The sequence below is a fragment of the Paroedura picta genome, chromosome 8 (genome assembly GCF_049243985.1).
Source record: "Paroedura picta isolate Pp20150507F chromosome 8, Ppicta_v3.0, whole genome shotgun sequence".
NCBI classification, from domain to species: Eukaryota; Metazoa; Chordata; class Lepidosauria; order Squamata; family Gekkonidae; genus Paroedura; species Paroedura picta.
Window position 1 is genome coordinate 61,631,674 of NC_135376.1, and position 13,949 is coordinate 61,645,622.

Genomic DNA, 13,949 nt, shown 5'->3' on the forward strand with positions numbered 1-13,949 from the left:
TATTTATTTATTCATTACATTTGTATACCGCTCTCCCCTAGGTACTATACACTACTCTGTAGATTCAATTTATCTCTGCTTAAGCTCTGGAGTCTAGTGCCAAGCTAAACTATATTTGCATTTTATACAGATGCATTACCATTGTTTATAATATCTGCCATGGCCTTGCAAAATTAACAAAAATGGTTCTGTTGACAATTCTTAATTGGAAAATGAATGAAATATGAGTGCACTTAAGTTTACCATTATCCATGATTCCTCTATATATTTGTGAAACAGCCTGGGGGTGGAATGTGTCTGGCTGTCCAAGTTGGAATAGGCCCTGCCCCTGCAGCTCCCACCCTCTCTCCCTGGACTCTAGCCTCTTTGCTCTCAGACACAACTCAGTGCCTGGAGCCAGAAGCAGGTAAGGGGAGAGGGCCTTGGGCACAGGGTTGTGGTAGAGGGCCTGCTAACGAGGGCCTGTTGGCCAGCTAAGCAGGGCCTGCTAACGAGGGTCTCCCAGCCTGCTGACTGCCTGCTAAGGAGCTCTGTCCCGGGCCAGCCCCCACCCGCCCCACTTGATCTGGCTGTGAGCTGCAGCCCAAAGCCACCTTAAGCTGCCTGGCCATGGGCCATTCTTAGGAATAGGCTTTGAAGCTAGTTATCTGAATAAACATCAATAAAAATAGCAAACTAGAATTAATGTTAAGTTACTAAACATCCTAAAGTAGGTCAAATTGGTATATTAAGAATGAAGACAGTATAGATCAGGTTTTAAAGGCAAACCAACACACCATGATTTAGCTATGCAAGAAAAAGCTAGGAATGGACTTCAGCTTTACTAACATTTTCCCTATGCCACATTGATTAGATATCATAGGAGTGGAAGGATTTCCTGTTAACGGAACACAACTTTTTTACATTCCTTCTCCTACTACAGCCTAAAATGCCCTCCAAAATGTCACCCCCATATAGGGTCCGCCTTCACTATGGAAGCAGCAGACATCAGCAAGTAGGGAAGGGCATGAAGTAGGAAACTGCAATTTGGTTTGGCTTGGTTTCTGGTTCATGATAGACAAGTGAACCAACTATCAATCAGAGCACAGAGGTCCCTCCCACCATCAATCACACCCACATCAGAAGAACTGAACTACAGTGCATTGTTGAATGTTAAATTGTAAACTGTTTTATTTTAATAGAAGTTCCTATTATTAAAAATGTTACATATTCAAATCAAGATGCTTATTACACCGTCCTATTTTATGAAAATTCCCAATGTAAACTACCCTGAGTCACAAGGGAAGGTGGTACATAAACTCATAAACCAGGGACTGTCCCAAATTTGGGACTGCCTAAAAATTTGGAACTTTTGTTTTTTAAGAGAGCAAGTAGAGGAAAGTCAGCCAGAGATATCCTGTGAGTTTCATGCCTAGCTTGCACAGAATCCATTCTATCCATTCCTGAGCTGCTTGGACCTGCATCTGTCAACATGACTGGCTGTGTAAGCTAGTGACACAGAACCTGTGTAAGCTAGTGACACAAAACTTGGAAGATAAATAGAAGAACACCCAGAAGAGGTCTGCTGAGAATTTGGTGCCTCTAGCTTGCTCAGGATCTGTTCTATACATTTCTGAACCTGTGAAATTGAGTGCAGTTAAGGAGCATACAGAATGGATCCAGTGCAAGTTGGAGGAATCAGAGTTGAAGACGGTTTCCCTTGGATGCTTCTATACATGTCCTCCAAGTTGTTGCTTTGAAGTTCTGTAAACATTGTGCAATCTCTTTGGGAATGTCTCTGCTCACAAACTGGCATTAACCTCCATGAAGAACTTGAAAGCTCATGGAAAGTTCATACTGGGTGACCTGCCAAAACTGGATTTCACAAAGCATGAACCAGCCAAAATGTGTTATGAACTTTAGTTTGTAAGCCAGTTCTTCCTATCCTTCTCAGCAGTTCATGCCTATCCCTCTCTGCAAGATAAGAGCAGCATTCCCACATCCCATCCCTGAACCACTCACTGATAATGCAGAAGAACTGACAACTGTACTGTACCATCCTGTGGTGCAGCAGCATGAACTAGTCAAACTATGTGGAGAATGTGTAAAACAGCACTAAATATTCCTAGTGTGGCATTTCCATGTGTATCATTTTCCATGACTTGTATTCTTATACTGCATCACCTCTCCCAGCCTTACCACATCTTTTTTGTTTCCTCCAGTGGTAGCTTTCATATTGCACTGCTCTACCTCCAGCTTATTTCCCCACACTTTTAAAATGCTTGGCAATAAGCCAGTGAGATAGTGATGAAATAGCGAGGCAACCACAAGAGGAAGAAGACATGTGTGGAATGGGGGGGGGAGGGGTTGAGCCAACACAATACAATACAGGCACCCAAGAGACAAAATAACACATACAGAAAAGATCATGAATGAAGGTTGCCATGTTGTCTTTTAAACAGAACCTATCCCGGGCTATATTAAACAATTTCACAATGAATACAAATAAACATTTCTTATCTCTTCTATTTTTATATATATATATATATATATATATATATATATATATATATATATATATATATATATATATATATATATATATATATATATATATATATATATATATAAAAGGTAAAGGTAAAGGTAAAGGTAAAGGTAAAGGTATCCCCTGTGCAAGCACCGAGTCATGTCTGACCCTTGGGGTGACGCCCTCTAGCGTTTTCATGGCAGACTCAATACGGGGTGGTTTGCCAGTGCCTTCCCCAGTCATGACCGTTTACCCCCCAGCAGCAAGCTGGGTACTCATTTTACCGACCTCGGAAGGATGGAAGGCTGAGTCAACCTTGAGCCGGCTGCTGGGATTGAACTCCCAACCTCATGGGCAAAGCTTTCAGGCGGCTGCCTTACCACTCTGCGCCACAAGAGGCTCTCTCTCTCTCTCTCTCTCTCTCTCTCTCTCTCTCTCTCTCTCTCTCTCTCTCTCTCTCTCTCTCTCTCTCTCTCTCTCTTTCTTTTTATATATATATATATATATATATATATATATATATATATATATATATATATATATATATATATATATATATATATATATATATATATATATATATATATATATATATATATATATATATGTATATAAACACAACCAGAACGGCCTCCAGATTGAACCGTTTTCAATTGGGTTTTCCTCAGTGGTTGTCAACTTTTTTGTATAGTTAATGAAGTCCTGCAACAGGATCAAGTTTTCCTTTTAAATTATATATATGTGGCCTTTGGCTCCCAGGTATGGGGAGGTCTAGTCAAAAGAAGAGTCTTTTGACTAGAGGAAGAGTCTTTTGACTAGAGGAAGAGTCTTTTGACTAGACCTCCCCATACCTGGGAGCCAAAGGCCGCATATATATAATTTAAAAGGAAAACTTGATCCTGTTGCAGGACTTCATTAACTATACAAAAAAGTTGACAACCACTGAGGAAAACCCAACTGAAAACGGTTCAATCTGGAGGCCGTTCTGGTTGTGTTTATATAAGGTAAAGGTATCCCCTGTGCAAGCACCGAGTCATGTCTGACCCTTGGGGTGACGCCCTCTAGCATTTTCATGGCAGACTCAATACGGGGTGGTTTGCCAGTGCCTTCCCCAGTCATTACCGCTTACCCCCCAGCAAGCTGGGTACTCATTTTACCGACCTCGGAAGGATGGAAGGCTGAGTCAACCTTGAGCCGGCTGCTGGGATCGAACTCCCAACCTCATGGGCAGACAGCTCCAGACAGCATATCGCTGCCTTACCACTCTGCGCCACAAGAGGCTCATTGTGTTTATATACATATATATATAAAAATAGAAGAGATAAGAAATGTTTATTTGTATTCATTGTGAAATTGTTTAATATAGCCCGGGATAGGTTCTGTTTTCTGTTGCAATAATTTTGAACCGTCCCCTTTTTTTCATGATGTTGTCTTTTAAAAGCAAGATCAAATCCTGTTCATTTGTAGGACCCATAATGAACTTTTCTTGAATAAAAATGCATTGGCAGGCAGGAGGCCAGTGTAGGCAGTAAGAATGATCCCCGCTGGGAATATGTGATCCTCTACTTGGGACCCTAAGATGGGAGACAACCCGTAAAGACAGTCAAAGGGCGCAAACCTCCTTGGCTGCATCTTTTTAGTTGTCCGGTCATTGACAAGCAGCACTGCCCACCGCGCTGGGCATTCCACTGCTCGTTACCAACCCCTTTAAGGGGAGTCCGATCACACACCAGCTCCCCTTGAAATCGGCTCCTCTCATGGGCATACCCCGCTCATGGGCATACAAACAAGCATAAAAAAAAATTTTTTTTAACAATAAACGTCCAAATGGGAATGGGAGTGTTAGTGACTTGCCTGACAGCCAGCAGAGAGGCGGGAAAGCTCCAGGCATCATCCAACACCAACGCTCCTGGCCCCGCCTCCACTTGCCGAGCCCCAGCCCCAGCCCCAGCCCCAGCCACTGTGTCTTCTTCCGCTCGCCCTCCGCCTCGCCAAATGGCGGCACGGGTAAGTCCGCACCACACATTATTATAACTGTTATTTATATAGCACGACTGATGTGTTGTACAAATAATAAATATATATTTATACAGCACCGCTGAAAATCCCAGGTGAGTTTCTGGGTATCCCTTATAAGCCCTCTTTTCCAGTTTCCTAGCATAGTTTTGTTGTTTATACACTCCCAACTATGCTTTAACTTCTTTAAGGAGTGGGGCCACTTTTATCTACAGTGACCAAAGGAGATAGCATTCAAGGTGATCACTAAGAACCTTGTATAGAAAATAACAGCACAGTGGTGTTCCTATTTCAAATGTGTCCTGTTAAAATTAATGCACTTCACCCTAGCAAATACACAATAGCACAACTGACAGGATGAAGATTTGTTAGAGAACGTATATATCACTCACTTTCAGAGAGTCCTAGTTAGGCAGGTTAATCCTTTGACATGGCAAGTCATATTTATCCAGCATAACTGCTTATGCTGGGTATCTGCTGTCCAGAAGCAAAGGCTGAAGAGTGATAATGCTAATACGATTATATGTTCTGCACTTGGAAGTCAAGGTGCTGTAATTGTGTTATCAGGGAGAGCTTTATGTACAGCTTTCCTGCACAGATGAGGTGGAAAGAAGCAGAGCCAAAAGAAGAGCTTGACAACAATTATATATAAGTGGCTTTTTCAAATAAGTCAGCAGAGAAAATGTTTGTAGAAATGTTTTCATGTTAGCTCAACTTATCCTATTTATGTTTTTTAAAAAAACAATCTTTGAAGCAAACTGCGGGCCAAAAAATACATCTTTTAGACTTATTTTCCAGTAGAGTCCAAAGGGTTAACTAGTGTGAATCAGTAATTTCTGTAATGAAGATCTTCAAAGCTATAAAATCGCTTTCATGCCTGGTGTTGTGAGAGAGACCGCTTTAGTTGCTGTGGTAGAACAATCTCAGTTTATAGCTATCCCACTCTTTTTGTCCTTTTGTATTTATCTGCAGCTTTCAACACTGTGAGCTGTTCTATTCTGTTAAATTAAATTGAGAGTAGGTTGATGAAAGGAACAGCTATCTAGTGGCTCCAGTTCTGTTTGTCTGAACAGATACAAAGAGCTTCTGTCGGAGAAGTGGAATCAGCATTTTGGGATCTGTGGAGTGTCACACTAGAAGAAGAAGAACAGTTGGTTCGCATATGCCACTTTTCTCTACCTGAAGGAGTCTCAAAGTGGCTTACAGTCACCCTCCTTTTCCTCTCCCCACAACAGACACCCTGTGAGGTGGGTGAGGCTGAGAGAGCCCTGATATTACTGCTCAGTCAGAACAGTTTTATCAGTGCTGTGGCGAGTCCAAGGTCACCCAGCTGGTTGCGTGTCAGGCAGTGCAGAAACAAACCCGGCTTGCCAGATTAGAAGTCTGCGTTCTTAACCACTACACCAAGCTGGCTCTCAAGCTACTCACTGCTGTCACCTATATGCTTATATACACACACCACTTGTTTTGGTAGATAGGCCTGTTGAGCATGTGGTGAAATAGATATCTCCCAGGATATCTCCCTGTGACCCTTTTCAGCCTGATTTCAAGACTGGCTGTGGCACAGAGATGGTCATGGTTCTTGTGGTAGACAATATCTACATTGGAAATTCATAATTGAAATGCTTCCTTGTTGGTTAATGACAGCCCATGTCGACACACAATTTTGTTATGGTGCACAGAACATGAAGTTGTCCATATGGCAGTGCTGGTAGGCAGCCTAGGTTTTGCCATCCTTTAAGAGACAGATATACAATCTGATATTTAGTATGTAGCTTTAAATTGTTTTGCAAAATTCAGATGATGAAACATTTGAAAAGACTGAGATTGGGAAATAATTAGGAAGAGTAAGAGAGAAAGGACAAGAGGATGTGTGAACAGTTACGAAAGAATAAGTCCTGGCCTGAGAAAATGGAAAGTGCCATATAAATCCCTCAACATTCTATTTATGATAAAGTTACATATAAGGTACCAAGAGGATTTATAGATAATCTGAGCCCCATCATTGTATTGCTTTTTTCACTACCAGGACACCTTTTTTCTCTATAATTTATACATAGTCTGTGAGTTTTATACCTCCATTCCAGGAGGAATTTCACCTGCTTGATTTCTGCATTTCAGGCTGCTGTTCAAGACACTAAAGAAGAACCAGTTAAAAAAACAACAATATTAGAACCGCTCTATCTTTCTTGACAGGTGGCTTTTTAAAGTTTGAAATCTGGACTCCATCATGCCAAGTCCCCAAGATGGCTTGTCTCCAGTCTGACACAACCACAAACAGATAGTGGACATCCTGAACCAAATTGGATCCCACTGTTAATCAAGGGGGAGAATTCCTCTAAAAGTTTAATTATACATACTATGTAAGCAGGCATGTGAATCCAATGCAGCTGCACAATCTAAAGGCAATTTTTATATTTTTAAGACTTCCTTGAGGGAAGCGTTACTGTCGTAACCTTAAAAAACATATTTTTTTTCTAATCCATTACTGTGAAATATCTTTTTTTCTCTGAACTCCAAAATATACTTTCTCGTCTCTCAATGCACCGCTACTCATCTCTTTGAGCTTTACGGTTAAGCTCCCCCCCCTTCTCTCTGTACCTCATGGCATTTTTTACTTTCCTTTTACATCACTATAGGTCAGTCTCTACTATCTATCTTTTGGTTGACTGCCCTTCCCCCACCCCCCAGCTCATCTTGCAGGCTCAAATCAGCTCATTTCCTTTTAAAAAAAACTTAACCAGCATACTCACATGGCTGCTGTGAACATCAGGGAAGCAGAGCTGGCAGAAGAACTATATCCATCTTTTCCCCACAAATAGAGCTAACTGAAGCTTTGAGAGCAGGGAAGAGGTGGATTTTCATCAAGTAAATGGCATGGAAGGGAAAGGTTAGACATTCCTTTACTCACTGCCACTTTCTTGGTCTCTAAAAAAGTCACTCAGTTAATTAGCTAATTAAATATAAGTAGGAAATCCTAATCACATCTTCTTTATCATGTCTCTTTTCATCCTGTTTACTATCTCTACCTCAAAATGTTCTCTCTTCCCTCTGCACTACCAGAAGTTTCTCTGAACCTCCCTTCCTTCCTCCCTCCTTTCTTTTTCTGTGCCCATGCTGCAATGTTTTCCCCCAGTCCCAAACACATCAGACACTGCTGCTATCTCCATAGGGACCTGGGGTGCTGCTGTTTTCCCCACTATGTATGTCCTCTATCACTGGACACTATCTAGCTAGTTTGGGGGGGAGAGAAACAAGGGCAGGTTTGCCAACCTCCAGGTGAGGTCTAAAGATATCTTGGAATTATAACTGCTCACCAAACTATAGCAATCAGTTCACCTGGAGAAAAAAAGCAGCTTGAAGGATTTGTTTTAAGGCATTACACCCTACTGAGGTCCCCCCTCCCCAAACACCTGCCTCAAATCTCCAGGAATTTCTCCTCCTGGAGCTGGCAACCCTGGGCAAGGGAGAAATTACAGCACAATCACCCAGTGGGAGGAGTGAAAGATAAACAGGGAAGGCCAGAGCCAGTCAAATTTAACTGGAGGCAGTGGTCCAAAAGAGTTGAGGCCCACTGGCTGAAGAAGCCACTGCTGCTCACAGGGTGAGTGTAGGCTAATAGGGAGGAGGACAAAAGGGAGAACCGAAGCCCGGTCCTGGGTAGAACAGAGTTTCCCAGGCTGTGCAGGAAATGTCTGTCAGTAGGTGAAGGAAACAGGTGCTCACAATCTCCTTCCCTGCCAATGCTAAAGTCTTGGGGAGGCCCCTGTGGGGAACAATGGAAAGTCATCCCCCAGGGCCAGTAGGGTAAGCAGCAATCCCACTTTCCGTGGAGACTAAAGCAGTGGGGAGAAGATCTTCACAGTCTCTCAGGGTTTTTTTTTAAGTCCCTGTTCTGTCCCCAGGCCCATTCTGCACAAGGATCAATGTTGCAAATTGCTTACAGAAAGAAAAAACGGAATTTAAAATAGTGGAATTCAGTGTAACGCATAACTGCCTTTGTAGTGGAATCCAGTTGCGTTTCAATCATTCCACACAGGTTTCCGGTCTCACCAAAAATCGCGAGAAAGGAAGCGATTTTTTCCGTGCTTTGTCCCACCCCTGGCCGTCAATCAAACAAGAAGTCAATGGGCGGTTGTTACCATGCTCCGGAAAAGCCCCTTTCCCTTTAAGAACAGTTTTTTTTAAAAAAAGAAAATCACACGTTGCAACGAATATGCCTTGATTCCTTGATTCCTTGCTTCCTCCTAATGTAGAGACCCATCTAGCTGGCAGCTGGCGTGTGAGCTGCCATTTCACCATTGCCATACTCCCCCGAGAGAAAAAAAAATCCCCCCCCCGTGCATGGGCGTGATTTTCAGCCGAAAATAAAGGGAACTAGCAAATGGGGCTGTGTTGTGCTTGGTGACTTGAGGGGAGCTTTAAAGCAGCTCTGTGGAGGGACTGCAGCTGGAGAAGCCTCGCTGGGTGAATGAAGGCTCACCGGCTTGTTGCTCTCCGCTCGTTCCTTGCTTCCTCCTAACGTAGAGACCCATCTAGCTGGCAGTTGGTGTGTGAGCTGCCATTTCATCGTTGCCATGCTCCCCCGAGTGAAACCCCCCCCCGTGCATGGGCGTGATTTTCAGCCGAAAATAAAGGGAACTAGCAAATGGGGCTGTGTTGTGCTTGGTGACTTGAGGGGAGCTTTAAAGCAGCTCTGTGGAGGGACTGCAGCTGGAGAAGACTCGCTGGGTGAATGAAGGCTCACCGGCTCGTTGCTCTCCGCTCGTTCCTTGCTTCCTCCTAACGTAGAGACCCATCTAGCTGGCAGCTGGTGTGTGAGCTGCCATTTCATCATTGCCATGCTCCTCCGAGTGAAAAGAAAATCCCCCCCCCGTGCATGGGCGCGATTTTCAGCCGAAAATAAAGGGAACTAGCAAATGGGGTTGTGTTGTGCTTGGTGACTTGAGGGGAGCTTTAAAGCAGCTCTGTGGGGGGACTGCAGCTGGAGAAGCCTCGCTGGGTGAATGAAGGCTCACCGGCTTATTGCTCTCCGCTCGCTCCGAGAAAAAAAAATGGTGACCGCTTTGCCGGAAGTTCAGAGGAGAGAGCCAGGGGGAGGGACTTTGCTGAAACCGCAACAATGGTAACACACAGAACTTTTATGCTAGTGTTGCAGATTGTTTGCAAGAGTATAGTGCTTTCCAGTGGGTGAATCCACTTTTGGGGATTTCCCTGGAAGCGCTACAACGAAGCGCTTTTCACGGGTCTGTTTCAGGAGTGTGGCAGATTGTGTGCGACATCGTGCATAACTTCAAATTAGTAGCATTTACAATTTGCCACACTCCTGTTTCATTTAGCTTGTGCAGAATGCCCCCCTATTCTCTCACTTCTGTTACTCATCACTGAGTTCAGCAACAACATAAAAATACCCCCCACACACACACACACATTCACACAGTGAAGGGATTGCAGATAAAGGTTTGCTTTCTGGTTTGGAGAAATTGGTCCCAACTCTACCATGTGCCTCAGAATCTAAGAAGAGGATTGACAAAGCTTATGTTTTGATACTGGCATGCTCCCATTCTAACACTTCTTTCTGTCCTCAGATGGGCTTTTTTCCGTCCTCAGCCCCTCCCCCCATTATGTTATCTAGTGGTGTGATCAACCCCATACTGCCTGGGTAAAGAGAAAAGGGAACATTCACAAAATACAGGCCCATGTTGCAACTGCTTAAATATCATAGCAATATTTGTATGGCTTCTGCCATCCGGTACATAGTCAGCAAAAGCTTTGAGGGTGATTTCAGTAATGTCATTCTTATAGGTAACTTCCATATTTTCTGAAATCATTCCATATAGACAAAAGAGAAGGCCAGCAACTTAGCAAAATTGTTTTTCAGGAATATTATGTATATAATAATATTATCTTGTGCATTATTTTTTTCAGACACCCATACATGGGGAAAGGAAGGGATGCTGCTCCTTCAGACAGTTCACTGCTTCATTGTACCTTCAGGAAGAGGTTGCATGGTTCATGACATCTATTTTTTTGCAGCAGAAAAGCTTTGCAGTAATATGCTTTTAGTTCAGGTTCAGGTTATACCCTGATAATGACCGCAGGTTATTTGCTAGATAGTGCTATCAAGCTGTGAAATGAGTTTGGCCGGCTAAAGCAACACAGGCTGTTATCTGGAAGCCACCATCACTATGGGCTTTCACTTTGGCCAGTTTCAGTTGCCAAGACAGGGATGTGAAGCAGCCTAAAGACAGAGTTAAATATCCTGTCCCTAAGTATTGCTCCTTTACCTCAAGGCTCAAGCACATGACCTGCTTAAGCTAGGAGAATTCACCCTGTCACAGAGCACGCTGAATATATTTGCCTGCGATCCCAATTTTGTTATTATGTTGCATGACAACATCACATCACAAGGTTGATATAAATTATCAGCAAACAGCTGGAAAGCATCAAAGCCCAGTGAAAACACTGTATATCTATCATGTTTCTGTATCTATGAAGCACGTATTGGGGATGTACAGAATATTACAGGATGGTAATTTGGAACGGCTTTGTGAGAACACTGCAACCTTCAAGTCTATCTATAGCAGCCCTTCTCAACTTTTTTACCATTAAGAAACCCCTGAAACATTCCTCAGGCTTCGAGAAACCCCAGAAGTGGTGTGATCATGTAGAATAGCGATCCCCAACCTGTGGGCCACAGACCACATGTGGTCCATCGACTAATTGGAGGTCGGCCGCGAAGGACGCCTTCTCCCCCCTCCCAGCCCTTTACTTCACCCCCCGGCCCTTTACAACACACTTCGGGTGTCATTGTCTCCCATCACTCCCAGATGGGACTATCTCATTGCAGAGAAACAAGCTCAGGGTTCCCATTGATTTGTCATTGTCATGAGTTAAAATTTCCATGAAAATAAAATGTTCCTTATGTTCATTGTTGTGGCATGTCTATATCTAATTTTCAAGGGATGTTAAAACATTACCATAGCCATCAGAGAGCGTTAGGGCAGTGGTTGAGAGTAGAGGAGTAAACTACCCCCCCCCCCCACCGGGCCTCGTAAAATTGTCAAGCGTTGAGTGGTCCCCGGTAATAAAAGGGTTGGGAACCACTGATGTAGAATATACTCAGGAAGCTGTGTACAAGCCCACCTGAGGCCCCCTCCTTTTCCCACTCCCTCCAGGCCTATCATTAACCTCCACTCACTCAGGAAATCCTTCCAGGGCCACCAAGAAACCCCATGGTTTTAAGAAACCTCACGGTTTTAAGAATCCCTGCCTGAGAAAGTCTGATCTATAGTGTAAATTCATGTCCATTGCATCGATGTCCTATCTTGCTTGGCTGTGCTTTTTACAAATGACTGGACAATATTAAATGCTTCTAATTCAGTTTGGTTCTGTGTTACCATTTGGCAGGCAGGCATGTCTTTTCACTCGACCACTTGCATTGTTTCCTCCTCACCTCTGTTCCAGGGTTATTTTTCATTCCCTTTCCTCCCCCAAATACAGGTCACAGTACTCACATTGTATGTTCCCAACATTTGGTAAACAAGAGGATACTACGGAAATAATGCTTTTATTTTTAGCTAATATTGTTAATGGATCAAATAATTTGACATGGCAGACACAACAGGAGGGTTCCTGTGGAGGTAGGGAGGCCAGTCCCCAGGTGGGACTGGGGATCCCCTGGAATTATAGCTCATCTCCAGACTAAAGTGATCAGTTCCGCTGGAGAAAATAGCTGCTTTAAAGGGTGGCTTCATAGCATTATATTCCACTGAGGTCCCTCTCTGCCCCAAACCCTGCCAACTCCGGGCTCCACTCCCAAAGTCCCCAGGTCCATAGCTGGCAACCCTATGAGGAGGTCATAGCAGATACTAAAAGTTCAAAAATATCATATGATATGTATGTATGTATGTATGTATGTATGTATGTATGTATGTATGTATGTATGTATGTATGTATGTATGTATGTATGTATGTATGTATGGTCACCTGTCCACATGGGCTTCTCAGGACAGATAAAGCAAGCACAAAGAAGCCTTAAGATGCCCAAATGAAACTGTTTTAAGTTTCTGATTTATTGGAGGCTCTTCTTATTTTGAGGCGTTACTATATAGCTAACAGAGCTAGCTCTCCACCAGTGCTTTCTAATAGCTGATTAAGCAAGAGTCTCACGCCCAGAGCAATTTAAATATGAGCCACACTCATAGCAGACCAAGTTGCTGCCATCAGTATTTCCACTTACCTGAGTCCAGAACATGCACTCAGACTGACTGCAGACTCAGCATAACCTTGCACATGGCCATGGTAGTAGCAGTGATCCTAATTAAACAGAGAACAGTGGGGAAATTCAGTACCTTCACATTTTCCATATTGGTATATTGTTGTTATATAAAGTTTATTGCTTCTTGTTGTTACATAGTTCTTTGTGTTAAAGGCTCCCCTTAAATTAAGGGCTGAATGCCACCAAGTTTCTTTCTGCCTGTATGAAAGAAGGAGAATCTTCCCAGGGCTTAGTGCTAGATTAAAACTAGTTGCTGACAATAATATCTATGGTGTCCCAAAGAAGAGTTGGTTCTTATATGCTGCTTTTCTCTACCCAGAGGAGGCTCAAAGCAGCTTACAATCACCTTCCCTTATCCTCTCCCCACAACAGACACCCTGTGAAGTGGGTGAGGCTGAGAGAGCCCTGAGATTACAGCTTGGTCAGAACAGTTTTATCAGTGTTGTGGCAAGCCCAAGGTCACTCAGCTGGCTGCATGTGGGGAATCATGGAATTAAACTCGACCCTCCAGATTAGAAGCTGCCGCTTTTAACCACTACACTAAATTGGCTCTCTTTTTTGTCAGTAAGGTTCAAATAATAATTTAAAACATTCATTAATGAAGAGACCAACTTTTCTTCACTATTTCCACAGTTTCCACTGTCTTGGCTATCTTCAAGCAGTCGTGTTTTGAAGTCGTCTACATGATAATCCTCTATTCATAGTCCTTCTGGTAGTGCAGAGGGAAGGCATTTCAAGAGGATATAATGACATACAGTCCACATTTGAAAGCCACCATTTTCTCCAGGTGAACTGGGCTTATTCTGCACACAATAGATAATGCAATTTCAATGCACTTTAGAAGTAGATTATCCTGTTCTGCACAGGAAAATCCAGCTGCCAACGCACAATGAAAATGCATCATCATATATGTGCAGAATAGGCCCTGGTCTCTGTTCAAAGGAAAACAGGTATAATCCCAGGAGATCTCCAGCCACCATTGAGGTTAGCAACTAGGCTAAAAATGCCTGATTAAGAAAAAACAAAAACAAAGCCCTCCTGGGAAGGGAGGTTAAATAATGGGCATGGGAGGCTGAGCTGGAGAAAACGGCTGTGTGAGTGTCCTTTTGCCACTGCAAAAGCCTCTGCATTCTCAGCAGAGCC

General features: G+C 43.2%; 1 protein-coding gene across 1 annotated transcript in view; it reads right to left on the bottom strand.

Annotated features, from left to right (window-relative positions):
• ADAM12 (ADAM metallopeptidase domain 12) overlaps positions 1 to 13,949 on the bottom strand; it is a 271,768-nt gene that overhangs the window by 108,755 nt on the left and 149,064 nt on the right. The window contains exon 5 of the mRNA XM_077350066.1: positions 12,768 to 12,844. Coding sequence (XP_077206181.1) covers positions 12,768 to 12,844 — 77 coding nt within the window. The remainder of the gene's footprint in view (positions 1 to 12,767; positions 12,845 to 13,949) is intronic.